This window comes from Choloepus didactylus, chromosome X (assembly GCF_015220235.1).
Source record: "Choloepus didactylus isolate mChoDid1 chromosome X, mChoDid1.pri, whole genome shotgun sequence".
Lineage (NCBI taxonomy): Eukaryota > Metazoa > Chordata > Mammalia > Pilosa > Megalonychidae > Choloepus > Choloepus didactylus.
The window spans coordinates 192677501-192699058 of NC_051334.1; the positions used below are offsets into that span (position 1 = coordinate 192677501).

Genomic DNA, 21558 nt, shown 5'->3' on the forward strand with positions numbered 1-21558 from the left:
TATTCCATCTTCTCAGATGCATCTTTGTTTTATAATAGTCACAGAACCCTGCAAGATTAGGGATAATGTCTATCCTCATTTAACTGATGAGGAAATAGGCTCAGAGGTTTTATGAATTTTACCATGGTCACATAGCAACACAGAGACCATTTACACATTCCTATATATTTTCAGCAACAATTTCAACCAATATTTCTTTCCTATTCATTGGTGGATGCTGTTTGGTCTCAGTATTTATTTTGGAAGACATTAGATGGCAGTCCCAATCCAGACTAAAAAGGTTTAAATGCAAAGAATGTTTTGGAATGGATTGCTATGATAAGTGGGCATATGGCACTGATCCAAATCATGTCTGCAGTGTTTTGCTGTGATGCCTGATCTTTTGTATCCTTCATACACAATGGTTTGAAGACTTCAGATTTTAAATTTAGCCCTGTTTTGTTATCAGTATTTAATCTTTTAACTCATCCTGTCAAATATCATCATTTGGTACCTGTTTATTATTTCTTTTTCAAAAATTCAGTAACCATATAGTGGGATTTTCTGTCTATTCTCTGGACTGTTGAATTTAATTATATTGCAATCACTATTATACAGTGAGTTCCCCTCTAGGAGTTTCCACTGTAGTAGTTCTACACTTCTATTCTTTAGTATCAACTCTAGTATATTCCCCTTCCTAGTAGCTGTCCATGTAAAGGGTTTATTCTAGGAAAGCTTTTTGTCTCTTTTGAAAGACTTTTTTCTCTTTGAGTCCCCATGGAGGAGATTATCAAATTTTGTGAGGTTAACAGTTTTCTATTACTATTTCTATATTCTATTTCATAGTAGGCCATAGTCTTGGACTAGGAAAGTAGAGTTTTGCTTATTAATAAACTTTGTTATTTAATTGCAGACTTTCCATAATACTTCCCCAACCTCATAAAATATTTTTACTTTAATAATATTTTCCTTAGGATATATCCCTGTTCTCCCTGTGGAATCTGGATCCTGGGAGGGTTATATGCCACTGTTACCTTTAAATCTTCAAGTCCGTGAGATACTGTTTATTGACATAAGATTTTCATTTTTGTTTATTTGCAGATGTTCGCACACAAGCCATGTACCAGATGATGGATCAAGGCTTTGTAGGACTTATTTTTTCCTGTTTCATAGAAGACAAAAACACAAAGGTATTGTGTGTGTGTGTTTGTAGTAGGGTGTAATAGTTTTAATAGGGTGGCCAGGGCAGGTTTCAATGAGAAAGGGACATTTGAGTCAGGACCTGAAGAAGGTAAGGGAGCAAATCTTGTGAATTTCTTGGGGAAGAGTGTTCCAGGCAGAGGAAGTAGTCAGTGCAAAGACCCTAAGGTGAGTATGGCATGTTCAGGGAACCTCAAGGAAGGCAGTGTGGCTTCAGTGGAGTGAGGAAGAGGGAGAGAAATGGTAGGGTGATCATATGTTCCAGTTTGCCTTTGTCATTCCCACAAAATTCCAGTGTCCTATTCAGTTAGTATCTCCTTTCACTCTCAGAAGTGCCCCCATTTGGATGATAACTCAGTTGGCCATCCTACTGATGAAGTCAGAACAATATCAGGGGCCAGATCTTGTAAGGCATTGGCATTGACTCTGAGTTGGGAACCTACTGTAGGGTAACTTATGTTTTAATGGGATTTCTCTGGCTGCTGTGTTAATAACAGACTAGAGTGGGTAGGGATTGGTGGCATCAGTGAAACTAGTTAGGAAGACACTGTAGTAATCTAGGCAAGAGATGATGGAGGCTTGGACCACAGTGGTAGCAGTGGAGGTAATGAGAAGTGGTCAAACTCTACATATATTTTATGACTAATAATAATAACAATTGTTACCGGTTATCAACTCTTGTGTGGCACATATTTATTAGGTGTTTTACTAAATATGCTCTATTCCTGACAACAAGCCTATGCAGATTCTTATTATCCCTATTTTTGGATGTGGAAACTGAAGCTCAGAAAGGTTAAGCAGCTCAATCAATGGCTAGTCTTGCCATTCTGTATTTGGAGTGCTTCTGTTTCAATTTCAAGTTCATCTCAAGAGGTTTTAATATGTCAGCTCAAACAAAAAGAAAATTACTATTTAACATAGAAGATATGAATTATACCAAGAATATCAAGTGTCCTATCATTTAGTACATTAGCTATAGTCTCAGAATCTGTGTTAACAGTGCATGTTCTCAATAAAATGTTTCTTTTCCAGAAATATTAAACTCCAATATCTTGAACTTTATGCTTCATTTGAAATGCTTTTTTCTTTGTTATTGTAAATTTATTTATTTACTGTCATCATAAGTAGGTGTTGAATAAGTTTATAAACTTCCAACATAGCAGTGTGAATGTTCTGGTTCTTAGTTTCTTGGTTTTCATATTTGTTAGCAATTCCCTGCTGCTCTCAAATGATCAGATGTTGGGTTGTAGCTATTTCAGGTTGACTGCATATATGATCCTTCTTATAGAAATTGATTTTTGGCCTGTTTCATCTTTAGAATCTCATTACCTTCCACTACCTTTCTCAATATTAATCCTTCTTTGTGTGACATTTATTTCAATTTTTTTTTTTGGTAGACTGGCCGGGTACTCTACACTTGCTTCCAATCCATACAGGCCCAAAAGAGCTCAGAGTAAGTATTATGGGCTAATCTCCAGTAGATGGAATTGATTGTTTTATGTTTCTCTTTATTTCTCTTTTTGATAAGACACTAAGAGCTCTATAGTCTACCTATACCCATTAATATCTCTGTGAGGAATCAGAGTCTCTTTAGCAGCTTGGATATCGGGGATCTAGGAAGCTAGGATCATATAATCAGTTTCTAAATTGTAATTTCCATCATCACAGTCCTGTTTTGTGTTTCTTTTCCTGCAGTTATCCTTAACTGAGTTACTACTTTTGATACTTTTCCTTTCTCTGGTGAATTGTAAAACAAAGACTGAGCATGCAGAGTATATATATTTATATAGGTTCTTGTCTTTGCTGTGCCTTATATTTGATTTCAGAATTGTAGTATCTCATTGAAATGTTTTTGTGGGTCAGTTTTCTCATTTCAGTTCAATTCACCTTAAATTAGCAAATAATTATTGAGTATGTACTATATGGCAAACACCACTGTAGGCACTGAGGATGCAGAAATGAGAGATATAGTTTCTGCCTTTTAGAAGATTGCTGTTTATTTGGGAGACAGAAGCAAAGACTGTCTTAAATTTTTTTCTATAAATTTATTATAGCATTGTTTGAAATAGTGAAGAATTAGGAAAAATCTCAGATATCTGTCAGTACAGAACTGAAAATAAACTGATGCATCCATATAATGGAATAATATGCAGCTGTAAGAAATTTTAAAACAACAAAAACAAAACACAAAAATCTATGAGGGAGCTCTATAATAATATGGAAATATCCCCAAGATATATTGTTAAATGAAAAAGGCAGGGTACAAGACCAGTATACATAATATGCTACCATTTGTGTCAAAAGATGTGGAAGAAAAATATATACAAACATGACCCAGATGTTTGCTTGCAGAAACATGACATATCTGGAAGGAAACACGTTGGTCTTCTCTGCAGACAGGAGCAGGTATGGGGAGTAGATGGCAGGGGAGACTTTTCACCATATCCTTTTCAGAGCTTTGGAATGTTGAAGCATATAAAAGTGTTGCCTAGTCAAAAAACATTAACTTGTAAAATTTTTATCAAAGTAATAGCTGCATATGCATAAAAAGATCAAGTGGTACAGATGGGCTTGTAATGAAATCTCACTCCTCAGAAAGAACCACTTCTTTCTCCTAATTGTGTTTTATTCTTCTGATGTTTACTTTCATATCTCTAAATAATATGTTTATGATACTCTTTCTTGATTTACAAATTTTAGATATTATCTTTTCTTCTAATTGTTATCTTGCTCTCACAAATAAGGATTTAGCTCACTTACACTGCCCCATCTCCATTCACCCCAATCTAGTTACATTACTATTTTGTAATCTTCTGTTAGTACTTTTCTAATCTTAAATAAAGTTTACTCCTTTATTTTTCTATCAAAAATAGACAATAGATAATATCTTTTGACTCCCGACTGTTATTTGCACTTTTACTATAAACTTTTATATTTTCACGGTCATGAACATCTATGTTCTGAGTTGTAACCATGATTGTGTTTTCTGTGTTTTGTCTTTGTTATTGTCTACTGGATGATTCTAAGAGTAGAAAATGAAGTATTTGTTATTATGATTATGTAAATATTCACTGTTCAACCAAGTAGTGTAATGCAGTGAACTGTGATTCCATTTCCTTTGTATAGCTTTTTGCTTTTTCATGGGGTTTCAAAGAGCTTTTTCTCCTTATATTTTCTGCCTTTATCACTTCCCTAAATTCTAAATTCTTAGGGGTAATATAAAAATCTTTGGTATTCCTGGTTTTCCTCAAATCCCTCTGGAACCCTCTATCCCTCCTACCCTAATTCGGTCTCTTCTCTAGGCCCGCAGCACAGCTGACATCCTGGGACTTTCTTTCATTATTCTTCTGGGTTGGATCCATTGTTTCTTGCATTCCATGTCATCTTTCTTGGTTGACCTCATCATTTTGCTGGAAAAGACCCTAAATAGTAACTTCCTAAGAAAGGTGTGCATTTGAGTTAAACTTTCTGAGCCCATGCTTGACTGAAAATGTTTTTATTCCTAATTAATAACATTACTGAATGAAGAATTCTAAATGGACATGTTTTTCATCAGAACTTTGAAGGCATTGTTTCATTGCTTTTATACAGCCAGTGTTACTGATGAAAAGTCTTTTGCCAAATGACTGCTACCCCACAAAGGAATCAAAGGTGGCCTGGAAATACACACTGGACTCACTCACTCCCTGTCCGTGCTATTTCGCTGTTTCAAGTATGCTGGGGGCATATGACAAAACCCAAAATCTTTCATGATGTAAACACTCAGAAAACTAAGAATAGAAGTGAATTTCATCAATATGATAAAGGGTATATATGAAAAACACACAGCTAACATCATACTCAATGGTGAAAGATTGAAAAGTTTCTCCCTAAAATCAGGAACAAGACAATATGCCTGGTTTTACCATTGTTATTCAATATTTTATTGGAACTCTAGCTAGAGTAATTGGGCAAAAAAAGAAATGAAAGGCATCTGTGTTTGAGAGGCAGAAGTAAAACTATCCTTATTCACAGAAAATATGATCCTATATATAAAAAATCCTGAGTGACATCATCAACATGGCTATGTAAGACTCCCATTGAAAAGTGTCCCGTCAGAGTAAAAAATAAAAGAACAAATCCCAAGTTATTAGAACTCTGGAGGATGATAGAGACTGGAGGACAACAACAAAAAGTCAAACAACCCAGTCAAAAAATGTGCAAAAGACTTGAATAGGCATTTCTTCAAAGAAGCTTTTGAAATGGCCAAAAAGGGCATGTAAAAATGCTCTCCATCCTTAGCCATCAGGGAAATGCAAATCAAAACCACAATGAGGTACCACTTTATACCCACTAGAATAGCTGCTATTTACAAAAGTGAAAAATATCAAGTGTTGGAGAGAATATGGAGAAACAGGAAAGCTCATTCCTTTTTGGTGGAAATGTAAAATGGTGCATCTGTGATGACAAACAGTTTGGCAATTCCTCAGAAAGTTAAATATAAAATTAGCATATGATCCATTAATCCGATTTCTGGGTGTATACTTAAAAGAATTGAAAGCAGGGACTGGGACAGATATTTACACAACCATTTATAGCAGCATTATTTACAATTTCCAAAAAATGGAAGCAATCCAAGTGTCCATCAAGAGATGAATGGATAAACAAAATGCGGTCTATACATACAATGGAATATTATGCAGCTGTGAAAAGGGACAAGGTTCTGATGTATGTGACAACATGGATGACCTTGAATACCTCATGTTGAGTGAAATAATCCAGACACAAAAGGACGAATATTGTGTGATCTCACTGATATGAAACTTAGAAGATGCAAATTCAGAGTCAGAAACTAGAATGTAAGTTACCAGGGGTTGGGGAGGAGTAGGGAAGTGGGATCTAAAGCTTAATTGGTAAAGAATTTCTGTTGGGGGTGATGGAAAAATTGTGATAATGGATGATGGTAATAGTTGCACAACACTGTAAATGTAATTAACACCACTGAATTATATATCTCAGTGTGGTTAAAGGGGTAAATTTTAGGTTGTATGTATATTACTAAAATAAAAATTATACACACAAAAAAAAAACATCCTGGAAGATTGATACCATCATCACCATTTTATAGTTGAGGAAGCACAACTACAAAGTGATGGGTCTGGAATTTGATCCATGTCTTCTGCCTCTAGAGATCAAGCTTTTAACCACTATGTGAAATATTACTCTTTATTTATTCAGTCAGTGAATGATGATTGATCACCTATCATGTACAGACACTGTTCTATGCACCAGACATACATACACCTTTGGAGCTAGGCACAGGAGACAGATAGTAAACAAATAAGTAAAACAGATTATATCAGATAATAATAAGTGCAAGGAAAAAAATAAAGCAGATAAAGAGGAATAATAATTTTTTTTCCCCTTTAAGCTATTAAAAGCAGTGATTTACATAGAAAGGTTTTTTTTGACATTGAACTTCTGTTGCATTCCTGAGATAAACCCAAGTTTGCTATGATGCATTGTTCTTTTAATACAAAGTGGATTCCATTTTCTAATATCTGGCTTAAGATTTTTGCATTTATGTTCTTCAGTGAGATTAGTGTAAAGTGGTCTTTACTGATCTTGTTTGGTTTTGGTACCAAATCTGTTTTCGTAAGTTATAAAATGAGTTGAGTTTTTTTTTTCTGGAGAGATAATGTAGTACAGTGGTTAAGAACATGGCTCTGTAGCCAGATGTTTTGTTTGGAATCCTGATTCTACCACTTACTAGTTGTCTGTCCTAGGGAAAGTTACATAGCTTTTCTGTACCTCATTTCCTGGCACAAAGTAAGTGCTCAGAGAATATTAGTAATCATTTATTTTGTTTTGTATTTTTAATTAACTTATTTTTGAGGCATAATATGCACATAAAACTTATCTTAAGTTTACAGCTTATAAATTTTCACAAAGTGAACACACCCCTTTACCCAGCACCCAGATCAAGAAACAGAACATTATCAGCACTCTGGCACCCACCCCCACCCTTGCATAGTTACTAATTTCCAACAATCCTGACTTTCCACTACCCTGACTTCAAAAACTATAGATTACTTTTTTTAAAAGATTACTTTTTATTTGGAGCCATACAGTATGCACTCTTTTGTATCTAGGTTTTTTCACTCAGTATTATGTTTGTGAGATTCATCCATATTGTTGCATGTAGCAGTTCAGTAATTCTCATTGCTGTATAGTGTTCTGTTGTTTGACTCTATACAGTTTATTTATCCATTCTACTAAAGATAGTTCCATTTTTTAAAAGACTCTTACAAACTGTGCTGCTATGAATATTCTTATAGATGTATTTTACTGAATATATTTACATTTGTTGAGTATTTCTATTGGATACATGGAATCTGTATGTATAGTTATGTATATATCTAATTTTTGTAGATAATGCCCACAGTTTTCCAAAATGGTTGTATGGATTTACACTAACAGCAGTATTTGAGAGTTAGTCACCCCCCATTCCTGCCAATACTTGGCATTATTTTTTTCATTTTAGCCACTCTAGTGAATGTGTAGCAATGTTGTATTGTGGCTTTAATTTGCATTTTGTTGATCACTAATAAAGTGAAAACCTGTCATTTTTTTAGCATTTGGATAGCCTCTTTTGTGAAGAGCTTATTCAACCTTTATACTCATTTTTCTATTCAGTTGTTTGCCTTTTTCTTACTAATTATTTATATATCCTAGACATGAATCCTTTGTTATATGTTAGACTCTGTGGCTTGCCCTTTGATTCTCTTAATTGTGTCTTTATTAACAGATGTTCTTAATTTTAATGAAGATCAGTATATCAATTATTTCCTTTTTTTTTTTGATTAGTGCTTTATGTGTTTAAGAATTTTTTCCCTATCCCAAGGTCATTAAGATGTTTTCCTAAAAGTTTTATTGTTTTACTTTTTCACATTTAGATCTATAATGCACCTGCAATTGATTTGTTAAAAAACCAGTCTTGTGTCTTTATTAAAGAGAGTTAGATAGAGGCCAGACCTGGCAATCATGGGGTGAGGTACTAATCAGGAAGGTGGGGTGAGCTCAGGCCCTGGGGATTCAAGGGCAGCGTGATGGTCTGGGAAGGGCAAAGGACACCAGTTCCTGGCAGTAGGTAAGGAGGTGCCCAAAGTTGAGCTTTTAGGCACTGAGGCTGTCAGCTGGTTCTGCAGGTGGGGCTGGGCTAGGATCTCCCTAAGGTCACTCCTGCCCTGTCTACCTGAATAATTCACTGATTCACTTCATTGACCTCTCCATCATCAGGTGTCTTGTGGTCATTCATTTCATCCATGTTGTGCATGTCCTCATCATCCTCTATGGGACAGTGCTGCAGCTATCCACTTTCGGGTGGTGCCTGCATATTGTGCAGAACCATCTGTAAACCAGGCCCGAGTTTTCTCTTAGTCAACTGATTGTAAAGAACTCCCTGAGATGCCATAGCTGTGGGCTGGGAAAGAGAAGGTAAGGTGGAAGGAGTGGGGGCCATGAGTATTTGGGCCACTTCTTCATGTAACTTACTTGTGCTTTCAGGACCCGCTCGAGCTCTATCTCATATATACCATTTCCATTTTATGATGGAGTGCTGCTGTGCACGCCCAACTTTATGGCTTGGTGGGTCAGACAACACCCAGCTCATGATAGGTAACTCAGGTCTCATGGTAACTTGGTGGCCCATGGTTAAGTGTTCTGTCTCTATAAGGCCCAGTAGCAGGCCAACAGCTGTTTCTCAAATGGGGAGTAGTTATCTGTAGAGGGTGGTAAAGCTTTACTCCAAAATCCTAAGGGCCTGTGTTGTGATAGGAGCCTGCCAAAGGCTCCAAACAGCATCTCTATTTGCCACTGACATTTCCAGCACCTTTGGATCAGCTGGATCAGATGGCCCAAGTGGCAGAGCAGCTTGCACAGCAACCTGGACCTGTAGCAGAGCCTCATCTTGTTCCGATCCCAACTCAAAACTACAGGCTTTTCTGGTCACTCAGTAAATGGGCCGGAGTAGCCCACCCAAATGAGGAATATGTTGTCTCCAAAATCCAAAGAGGTCAACTAACCATTGTGCCTCTTTTTTGTTTGTAAGAGGGGCCAGATGCAACAGCTTATCCTTCACCTTAGAAAGGATATCTCAACAGGCCCCATACCACTGGACACCTAGAAATTTTACTGAGGTGGAAAGCCCCTGTATTTTTTTTTTTTATCTTCATTTTATGGAGATATATTCACATACCACGCAGTCATACAAAACAAATCGTACATTCGATTGTTCACAGTACCATTACATAGTTGTACATTCATCACCTAAATCAATCCCTGACACCTTCATTAGCACACACACAAAAATAACAAGAATAATAATTAAAGTGAAAAAGAGCAATTGAAGTAAAAAAGAACACTGGGTACCTTTGTCTGTTTGTTTGTTTCCTTCCCCTATTTTTCTACTCATCCATCCATAAACTAGACAAAGTGGAGTGTGGTCCTTATGGCTTTCCCAATCCCATTGTCACCCCTCATAAGCTACATTTTTATACAACTGTCTTCGAGATTCATGGGTTCTGGGTTGTAGTTTGATAGTTTCAGGTATCCACCACCAGCTACCCCAATTCTTTGGAACCTAAAAAGGGTTGTCTAAAGTGTGCATAAGAGTGCCCACCAGTGACCTCTCGGCTCCTTTTGGAATCCCTCTGCCACTGAAGCTTATTTCATTTCCTTTCACATCCCCCTTTTGGTCAAGAATATGTTCTCCATCCCACGATGCCAGGTCTACATTCTTCCCTGGGAGTCATATTCCACGTTGCCAGGGAGATTCACTCCCCTGGGTGTCTGATCCCACGTAGGGGGGAGGGCAGTGATTTCACCTTTCAAGTTGCGAAAGCCCCTGTATTTTTGTTGGATTCATCTCCCATCCTCTGCCACACAAATACCTTACCAACAAATCTAGAGTAGTTGCTACTTCTTGCTCACTAGGTCCAATCAACATGATATCATCAATATAATGGACCAGTGTGATGTCTTGGTGGGAGGGAGAAATGATCAAGATCCCTGAAGACAATATTAGGACATCAGGCTGGAGAGTTGATATAATCCTGAGGTAGCAGAGTGAATGTAAACTGCTGGCCTTGCCAGCTGAATGCAAACTGTTTCTGGTGGTCCTTACTAACAGCTGTGGAGAAGAAAGCATTCACCAGATCAATAGCGCTTACAGGGTACCAGGTGATGTATTAATTTGCTCAAGCAGTGATACCATATCTGGAACACCAGCTGCAGTTGGAGTCACCACCTGGTTAAGCTTACGATAATCCACTGTCATCCTCCAAGACCCATCTGTTTTCTGCACAGGCCAAAAAGGAGAGTTGAATGGGGATGTGGTGGGAATCACCACTTCTGCATCCTTCAAGTCCTTAAGAGTGGCATTAATCTCTGCAGTCCCTCCAGGAATCTGGTATTGCTTCTGGTTTACTATTTTTCTAGGCAGGGGCAGTTCTAGTGGCTTCCACTTGGTCTTTCCCACCATAATAGCCCTCACTCCATGAGTCAGGGAAGCAATGTGAGGATTCTGCCAGTTGCTGAGTATGTCTATTCCAATTATGCATTCTGGCACTGGGGAAATAACTACAGAATGGGTCCGGGGACCCACTGGACCCACTGTGAGATGGACCTGAGCTAAAACTCCATCAATCACCTGACCTCCATAAGCCCCAACTCTGACTGGTGGACCAGAGTGACGTTTTGGGTCTCCGGGAATTAATGTCATTTCTGAACCAGTGTCTAATAATCCACGAAATATCTGATCATTTCCTTTTACCCAATGCACAGTTACCCTGGTAAAAGGCTGTAGGTCCCCCTGGGGAAGGCTGGGAGGAAGATTAACAGTATAAATTTTTGGCAGTGTAACAGGGTCCTTCCCCAAGGGTACCCAGCCTTCCCCTCATTCACGGGGCTCTGGATCTGTAAACTGTCTGAAGTCTGGGAATTGATTAAGGGGCTGTGACTCTGTTTTTGTAATTCAAGGGAGACTTTTGTTCACTTGGCCTACAATTCTTCTGCTTATATAGTTCAAACAAGAATTGAGTTGATTGCCCATCTATTTTACTACTTGGTACTGCATGATCTACTAGCCAAATCCATAAGTTTCTGCAAGTGAGATTATTTTGATTGCTGCTTTGAGCCTGTTTTCCATTATGGTAGCCATGCCCACCTTGTCTGTGGCAATTAACTACAGCGACTTGGCTTCTACCGACTCGGGACCCGATTATCCCCATTGTGTTTAAGGATTCCAGCTCAGTGATAGCAGTTCCCACAGTAATATGTGACCTACAGAAAAGGGCAACTACAGAGCTCTTCAGGGATGACAGAGCTAGTCTCACAAATTTATTCCTCACAGTCCTGGTAAAAGGTGTGTCCTCTGGACATTCCAGGGCTGTGTGAGCAGGTCTTCCATGATAAATCCACTCTACCATTCCAATCTCTCTAAGCCTTTGAATCCCCTCCTCTACATTATCCCAGAGCAGTTCTGGCATTTCAACCTCCGGTAATGCTGACCACCTTTTGATCCATGTTTCAGCCAAGCACCCAAACAGTTATCACCCTTTCTAACCCCTCGAGCTACATCATTGAATGCAGAATCTCTGCTTAGTGGGCCCATATCAGTAAATTAAGCCTGATCCAACCTTATATTCCTCCCACCATTATCCCACACCCTTAATATCCATTCCCACACATATTCCCCTGGTTTCTGTCTGTATAAGTTGAAAAACTCATACAGTTCCTTTGGAGTATAGCGTACTTCTTCATGGGTCACACTTTGTACCTCACCCTTTGGGGCCTGTTGGTACTTTAGCCTAATTATAGGTCTTGAAGCAAAGACTGGTGGTGGGTCATGAAAAGAATTAGAAGTATCCCTCAAGCCATTTTTACCTCAGGACATTCTGTTACATTTTCTTCTCTTAAAACAGGATTAATCTCTACAGACAGAGGAGTGAGGACTGCTTCCTCAGGGGGGGTGATTACAGGATTAGCAGGTGGGGGTTGGATGGCAGGCTCCTTAGGGCAGACTGGAGGTGGGGAAGCTGTTTCCCCAGGACAGCCCTCTACAGGTAAATCTAATAATGACTCAGCAGAATCCAGGGTTCCAGTGTCCTCACTGCCATTATTATCAATCCATATGTCCGTATCCCAAGTTTCCGGATCCCATTCTTTTCCAATCAATGCCTGTACTTTAACAGCAGACACCCTGAAAGGTTGAGATTTTAGTTTATATTGTAAATGTGCTGTTCACACAATGAGAGTCTGCATCTGGTTTTCAGAAATCTCAAGTCTGTGGCCACAGGAAATAAGATTTTCTTTCAGGGCACACATAGAAACCTTTACATCTGTCATATGGCTTTTAAGTTTTGTATTTGAAGCCTTTAGCTCATCCCTTTCTCTTATAACTTTATCCAACTTATCTAAGAGCAGCCAGCCAACATCATTATACCTCTTAATTCTGCAAAACCCTGTGAAGGTGTTGAAAACACTGTCACCCAGAGCCTTGCTTTGTACAAGAGTGTGATTAGGAGAATCAAACGGTGCTATTTTGCGTATCTCCTTTACCAACTCACACCACGGACTGTCAGTGCTATCTTGATTATTGGAAATGGAGTCATTAGTGCCTCTGAATCTAATCAGAGTAGAAAACAAATTGTAAAAGCCAATTTTAAGATTCTGTTTCTCAAGAACCACCCCACTCTCGGTACCAAGTTGTGTGTGTTAAGGTTCTCTAGGGAAACAGAATCAATGAGAGATACCTATAAATATAAGATTTATAAAAGTGTCTCATGCAAGTGTGGGTATGCATGAGTCCAAATTCCATAGGGCAGGCAGCAAACTGGCAAATCCAATGAAGATGTTTGATGAACTCAGGAAACTGGCAACTTCGACAAACGTGTTCAATGAACTCCTGAGGAAACAAACTGGCAACTTCAACAAACTCCTCAGGAAACACTTCACTGGTCAGCTGAAGAAGTGAAGGTCCTCTATCTGTCTCACTTAAAAGTCTTCAACTGATTGGATTAAATCCAGCTGCCTGCATTCTCTCATGGTGGAAGACATGCCCCTCGTTGGTGTCATCAGTCACAGCTCCATCCAATTGACTGAAGATTTAATAAACCAGCCTGTTAGTTTATTAACCAGCCACAAACATCCTTGCAGCAACAGTTAGGCCAGTGCTTGCTTGACTAGACACTGGGTACCGTCACCTGGCCAAGCTGACACAAGAACTAACCATCACACTGGGGTACTTTCTCTTATTCTTTCGTATCTGAAAATGTGCATTTTTAGCTCTTATACAAGAATGATCGTTTTGTTAAGTATAGACTTCTAGGTTCAAATATATTTTCCTAAATAACCTTGAAGATATTGCTCCATTTTTTTCCTTATACACAATGTTGTTGATAATTCTGATATTACTCTATTATTATTTCTTTAGAAGTGTTCTTTTTTCTTGCTATAACCTTTTCTCTTTGGTGTTATGATTTTCATTCTGATGTGCCTAGGTGTTGAATGTGCTTGTTTTTTCATTAAGTAAGTATGCACTGAGTATCTACTATGTGCCAGGTACTGTTCTTAATGTTGGGGATTCAGTAATGAAGAATATGGACAAAAGTGTCTTGAACTTATTTTCCCCTTCAGCTACTGCCTGAAGAAGACAGAAAGTAAGCATGATAAACGAGTAAAACACATTTTGTTAGATAGTGGTAAGTGCTAAGGAGATAAAAATCATACAGGGAAGTTGATATGAAATGTTGGTGATTTGGGGAACATAATTGAAATGTTAGACAGGGTTCCTAGGAAGACTTCACTGAAAAGTTAACCTTTGAATAAAGATCTGAAGAAAATGAAGGAACAAATCATACAGTAACCATAATAATATTCTAGGCAGAGGAAAAAGCAGGGACAAATGTTCTAAGGTGGGTTTGGTCTGGCATGTATGAGGAACAGCAAAGAGGCAAGTGGGCAGAACAGAGTAAAGCAAGGTCACAGAAGTAGAAGAGGGACCGATTGCATAGGACTGTTCAGGCTGTAGACTATACTTTGGCTTTTATTCTGGTTGAGATGGAAATCCATTGAAGGGTGTTGAGCAGAATGGTGACTACAATCTGCCATTCATATTAACAGGATCACTCTGGCTACTTGTTGAGAAGAGACTGTCAGGAAACAAGAGTGGAAGGAAGGTTTTGGAATAGCCCAAGCACAATGATTGTACCTTGGACCAGGGTGGTAGCAGAAGTGGTGAGATGTTGAACATGTTCTGCACATAAAACCAACAGGAAATCCTGATGGATTGATGAGGAATGGGGATGGGGGGAGTAAACGATAACAGCAAGGTTTTTTTCCTGAATAAAAGAATGGAATTGCCAGCCACTGAGATGGAGAATATTAGAAATAGGCTTGTGGGAGCTCATTTTGGGAAATGTTGAAATGGCTCTTAGATATCCAAGGGGAGATGTTGAATGGGCAGTTGGATACATGAGTTTAGATTTCACAGGAGTGTGTTATAAATTGGGGCATTGTCAGGATACAGATGATATTTAGAAGTCATGAGACAGGATGAGTTTTCTGAGGGAGTGAATGTAGATTTTAAAAAAGATTAGAGATTTAGTTGCAGAACTTTGGAGAACCTCAAAGTATGCACGTTGGGTAGTTGAGAAACCAGCAAAGGAGACAGCAGTCACAGAGGTAAGAAGAAAATCACATGAGTATAGTGTCTTGGAAGCCAAGAGAAGAAAGTGTTTCATGGAGAGGAGAGTGAATAACTGTGTAAAAATGTGCTGATACATCAATTAAGATGAAGAATGAGAACTGATCATTGAATTTATCAATATGAGTGTCCCTGGTGATCTTGACAAGAGCTGTTTTAGTGAAGTATAGGTAAAATCTGATTGGAGTAGGTCCAGGAGAATAAAACACAGTGGAAGAAATAGAAGACAGAGTTATAAACAACTTCTTTTAGGCTTGGGGCAGTGAGTGGGAAGGGAAGTGGGGTCGAGATGGTTCTTAAAAATTGAAGAAATAATAGAATATCTGTGTTCTTGTAGAAAAGTTCCAGAAGAAAGAGAATAATTGATGATGTAGGGCAGAGAGGGGATAATTCCTGGAACAGGGTCCTTGAGCAGGGAGAAGGGCTGGGAGTCAAATGGAGGAGTCTGTCTTAGGCAGGAGGAAGGACAATGTATCTTAGCAACAAGAGAAAAGGTAGAGTATTTGGACACAAAGGCTGGTTAAGCAAAAGTTCTTTAATTTTGGTGAAATCCAATAGTATGGATTTTTTTTTTTTCTTTTACAGATCATTCTTTTGACCAGATCTAAGAACTCATCACCTAACCCTAGGTCACCAAGATTTTCTCCTATGCTTTCTTCTAAAGTTCTACACTTTCACATTTTATATTTATATCTGTTATCCATTTTGAGTTAATTTATGTATAAGGTGCTAAGTTTAGGTTGAGCATCATTTATCTGCCTATGAAAGTTCAATTCTTGCAACACCAAATCATCTTGGCATACTTGTGTGGCTCTGTTGCTGAACACTATTCTATTCCAAGGATCTCTGCATCTATCCCATTCACCAATATCACATCATGATTATTGCAGTTATATATAGAAATGGGTAGGGTGGGTTCCTACATCCTTATTTTTCTTTTCCAAAATTGTTTTGGCTATTATAGGTGTTCTAGTTTGCTAATGCTGCAGAATGCAAAACACCAGAGATGGATAGGCTTTTATAAAATGGGGGTTTATTTCACTACACAGTTACAGTCTTAAGGCCACAAAACGTCCAAGGTAACACATCAGTAATCGGGTACCTTCACTGGAGATGGCCAATGGCGTCCGGAAAACCTCTGTTAGCTGGGAAGGCACATGGCTGGCATCTGCTCCAAAGTTCTGGTTTCAAAATGGCTTTCTCCCGGGATGTTCCTCTCTAGCAAGCTTGCTCCTTTTTTTTTTTTTTTTTTTTTTTTCATACAAAACAAATTGTACTTTCGATTGTTCACAGTACCATTACATAGTTGTACATTCATCACCTAAATCAATCCCTGACACCTTCATTAGCACACACACAAAAATAACAAGAATAATAATTAGAGTGAAAAAGTTGCTCCTCTTAAAAATGTCACTCATAGCTGCACTCCGTTCAGTCTCTTTGAGTCAGCACATTTATATGGCTCCACTGATCAAGGCCCACCCCGAATGGGCGGGGCCACACCTCCGTGGAAATATCCCATCAGTTATCATCTACAGTTGGGTGGGGCGTATCTCCGAATCCAAATATTCCAACTTAATCCCCACTATTATGTCTGCCCCACAAGATTGCATCAAAGAATATGGCTTTTTCTGGGGGACATAATACATTCAAACCAGCACAATAGGTCCTTTGCCTTTCCATATAAATTTTAGAATCAGCTTGTCAATATCAACAAAAAAATCCTGCTGGAATTTTGATTACTATTGTTATTGATCATTCTGGAGAATTGACATCTTTACTGTACCGAGCCTTGTCATCCATAAACACATTATGTCTCCATTTACTTAGACTTCTTTGATTTTTTCTCAGCATTTTGTAATTTTCTGCATACAGATCTTGTACATGTTTTCTTTATAGCAATGTAATCCATCTTTTGAGCAATTATAAGTTATATTGTATTTTTAATTTGTTTCTAATTGGTAATATGTTGTATTGTTCACCTTTTTGTGAATTAACTCTCTCCCTTCTCTCCTTCAGAAATGACTATTATATGTGGATCTGTTCTCCTTATCTCCCACTTTTCTCTCATATTCTCCATCTCTTTGACTATTAGCACTACATTTTAGGAAAATACTTTAGTTTGATACTCCATTATATTAATTCAGTTTTCATCTGTGTCCATGTTATTATTCAGTCTCTCTAATGAATATTTCATTTCAGAATTCATTTTAATTTCCATGACTTCTGTTTTTCTGTGATAAATTGGCTGTTTCATGGATGTGGTATCTTCTTTAATCTCTATGAAAATGTTAAACTCATTTTCAAATTTCTTCTGTTGGCTTTATTGCATCATGTATTAGTTCCACTGTTGATTGCATTTTTGCCTCTCTTCCATCCTTTTCTTTAATTATTTGGAGTCTATTGTATGTCCATTCCCTGGTATTGGTATTTTTTATTTTATATTTACTATTAGCCTCTCTATGGTTGTGATTTCTGTATTCTACAAACCATATTCAATGATTTTGCAAACTGGTTTCTCCTTGCTGTGCACAGAAAAATGTGAGAAGAGATAAATTGAGGAAGGAACTATTAAATAAAAAGTAACAGGCATTTGATGATTTGGTAGGTTCTCATTCTATCCAGATTGCAAAGGATGCTAAAGTTAGGAAAGTCATTGTTGGAAAAGCATGCTCTGGAGAGTAGGCCAAGAGTATAGCTGGATAACTTTTAGCTGGATAGATTATGTGTGTGACTCATGAATCCAGTCTTAGCAGAAGCCAGGAACAGAGATGGGTTTATCCAGGAAAGATCTGCGGTGAAGCCTCTTGTCTAGTTACATGGGTCACTTTGACATATGTGAGCGATCCACAGGTCTTTCAGAATTATGTATCAGCAGACATGCTGCCAGCTTGGACTGAAGGAAACAGAGACAGGATGAAATGAAGGAAGGCTGTTGAACTTCCAGAGTCTACAAGCAGGAAACAGGCTGATAGAGCTAATAAGCTACAAAAATGTGCTACCTTTCAGTGAAAAGGAAGCGTGATGGTGAGGGCAGAGCCACTCAGAGGATGATAGCTCAGAGGATAACAGAGCCACCAGTGCGGTGCAGAGGGTAGAGCATCAAGTCACAGAGATTATTCTTAGGCCTTGAAACCTGATGGAATTTGCCCTTCTGAGTTTTGGACTTGGTTTGGACTTGCTTTGGACCCCTTTATTCCTTCCATTTTCTCCTGTTAGGAATGGGAATGTCTATCCCATGCCAGTTCCACCATTGTACTTTGGAAGCAGATAACTTATTTTCTCATTTCATAGGCACATAGATGAATTTTGCCCAAGGACTGATCATACCCAGAGTCTCACCCATACTTGATATAGATGATTTCAAACAAGATTTGGGAATTTTTGAGCTGATGATATTTGGATGAGGTTTTCAACTTAAAATTGATGCTGAAATGGGTTCAGACTTAAGGGATACTGGTATGGTATGAATGAATTTTGCACATAGAATGGATTTGAATTTTGAGTGGCCAGAGAGTAGACTCTAGTGGACTGAGTAGTGCCCCTCAAATATATATATATATCCTGCCACAAATCTGTGAATATGACTTTATTTGGAAAAAGGTTCATTTCAGATATAATTAAGCTAAGGATCTAGAGATGAGATTAACTTGGATTAGCATGAGCCCTAAATCCAATGACAAGTGTCTGTAAGAGAACAAGAGAGGACAAAACAGAGAAGGCCATGTGAAGAAGGAGGCAAAGATTGGAGTAATGATACCACAAGCCAAGGAGTGACTGGACCTACCAGAAGCTAGAAGAGGCAAGAAACGATTCTCCCCAGAATTTTCAGAGGGAGAATGGCCCTGTACATACGTTGATTTCAAACTTCTAGCCTCCAGAAGTGAGAGGGAGTAAGTTTCTGTTGTTTTAAGCCACGAAGTTTGTGGTAATTTGTTATAGTAGCCCCAAGAAACCAAGACACTTTTAGTGGAGAAAGGACAGTGTTTTCAATAAATGCTATTGGAACAGTTGCTCATCCATGTGCATAAACAAACAAAAGAAAATGTAGGGGTTGGGTGAACTTAGAAATGATACCCAAAGTGAAAGAAATTGGACTTTATAAAAATGAAAAAATTTGCTCTGCAAAAGGAAATAAGTGAAATGTGAAGCTACCACATATCCTACAAAAAACCAGCATCCAAAATATATAAAGAATTCTGGCAAATCAACAATAAGAAAACAAACATCTCAATTAAAAACGAGCAAAGGACAGACACTTCAACAAAGAAGATTTAAGGATGGCAAATAAGATGAAAAATGAAAAAAAATGTTCAGCAAAAACAACAAAAAACCCATTCAACATCATTAGCCATTTAGGAAAGCAAATAAGCAAATTAAAACCACAATTAGACTCTACTACATACCTATTAGAATGACTAAAATAAAAAATACTTACATTACCAATTTCTGATGAGGATATAGAGTTATTGAAGCTCTCATACTGCTGGAGGGAATGAAAGATTGTACTGCCATTCTGGAAAACTGGTGGTTTTTCGTAAATTAAATATACACTGACTTATGGGAAGATGGTGGAATAAGAACAGGAAGAACCTACTCCTCCACCAAAAGCACGTAGAGAACAGGCAGGAATTATCTGAAGCAGCAGTTTGGGGGCTCAGAAGACAAGGGAAGGGCCACCGCAACATATAAGAAAGAGCTGGATGAAAAAATGGAGAAATATGACTGAAAAATGGTGGTGACTGAACTCAGCCATGGCAGCTGGTGCCCCTTTTCCTCCCTGAGCATGGCAGCTGTGGGATGGCTTGGTTCTCTCCAGCTGGTAAGACACGGTGCAGTCCTACTCTACCTGAGAGCCAGCAAAGTTAACCCCCACGGTCCCACAGCCTGGGGCCTTTCCCTGGAGACTCCCGGAAGCTGACAGCTCCAATAATCCCACAAACTGAGAGACTGTGGAGGGAGATTGGTCTCTGCAGTTCCCATTGCCCATCCCTCACCCCTGAGCCTGGCTGATGTGGGACAGCTTGGTTCCTACCAGCTGGTGAGATGTGACACAATCCTACTCTACCTGAGGACCACTGAAGGTAACCTTCATGGTCCCGTAGCCTGGAGCCTTTCCATGCAGAAGCTCAGAAGTTCACAGCTCCATAGAAACAGATGAATCAGACGGATTTCAAAAACCATACCTGTGTAGGGCTGTGGGGAATAGGTTGCTGAAGCGCACCATCTGCTGGGCAGGCTGGGGAAATGCAGTTTAAGAAGCTACTTCCCTGACCCTTTCCCTAGGACCCTTTGGTACAGGTCTGCACCCTCTGCGTGGTCCTGGTTTGGCTGTGAAATAGAGATAAATGTAGTGCCAACAGAAACCTTCAACATGAACCCAGTGAAAACAAACTCTTAGACAAGAGGGAAATCAACTTTCAAAATAATCTTTCAAGATAATCAGATGCCCAGAAATCAGCAAAAAATTACAAGGCACATTAAGAAGCAAGAAGATATGGCCAAACAAAATGATCAAATTAAAAAGTCCAAGGAAATGCAGAATCAAAAATGGTCAAACAAATCTAAATAATTTCAACAAGATGGTGAAAGAAATAAAAGATATTAAGAAGTCACTAGGAAAGCATAAAGAATTTGAAAGATTACATATAAAGGTAGCAGATATTATGGAAATGAAGGGTAGTGTAGATGAAATGAAAAATTTGAGCTGGATCTCAAGGATATGATTGACAACATGAAGTGCAAAAATATACATTTTTTTTAAATCTTCATTTTATTGAGATATATTCACATACCACACAGTCATACAAAACAAATCGTACATTCGATTGTTCACAGTACCATTACATAGTTGTACATTCATCACCTAAATCAATCCCTGACACCTTCATTAGCACACACACAAAAATAACAAGAATAATAATTAAAGTGAAAAAGAGCAATTAAAGCAAAAAAGAACACTGGGTACCTTTGTCTGTTTGTTTGTTTCCTTCCCCTATTTTTCTACTCATCCATCCATAAACTAGACAAAGGGGAGTGTGGTCCTTATGGCTTTCCCAATCCCATTGTCACCCCTCATAAGCTACATTTTTATACAATTGTCTTCGAGATTCATGGGTTCTGGGTTGTAGTTTGATAGTTTCAGGTATCTACCACCAGCTACCCCAATTCTTTAGAACCTAAAAAGGGTTGTCTAAATTGTGCGTAAGAGTGCCCACCAGAGTGATCTCTCAGCTCCTTTTGGAATCTTTCTGCCACTGAAGCTTATTTCATTTCCTTTCACATCCCCCTTTTGGTCAAGAAGATGTTCTCCATCCCACGATGCCGGGTCTACATTCCTCCCTGGGAGTCATATTCCACGTTGCCAGGGAGATTCACTCCCCTGGGTGTCTGATCCCACGTAGAGGGGAGGGCAGTGATTTCACCTTTCAAGTTGGCTTAGGTAGAGAGAGAGGGCCACATCTGAGCAACAAACAGGCATTGGGGAGGAGACTCTTAGGCACAATTATAGGGAGGCCTAGCCTCTCCTTTGTAGCAACAGTCTTCCCAAGGGTAAATCCTGTGGTTGAGGGCTCAACCCATCAAACCACCAGTCCCCTGTGTCTGTGATCATGTTAGCAACCATCAAGGTGGAG

At 38.6% G+C, this 21558-nt stretch overlaps 1 protein-coding gene across 2 annotated transcripts in view; it reads left to right on the forward strand.

The window, feature by feature from the left end:
• Nucleotides 1-21558, forward strand: part of BRCC3 (BRCA1/BRCA2-containing complex subunit 3) — a 130651-nt gene that overhangs the window by 67536 nt on the left and 41557 nt on the right. The window contains exons 6-8 of one of the 2 annotated variants that reach the window (XM_037821074.1): nt 1081-1169; nt 2577-2632; nt 3532-3585. In XM_037821074.1, coding sequence (XP_037677002.1) covers nt 1081-1169; nt 2577-2632; nt 3532-3585 — 199 coding nt within the window. The remainder of the gene's footprint in view (nt 1-1080; nt 1170-2576; nt 2633-3531; nt 3586-21558) is intronic. The other variant, XM_037821075.1, reaches the window with a different exon arrangement.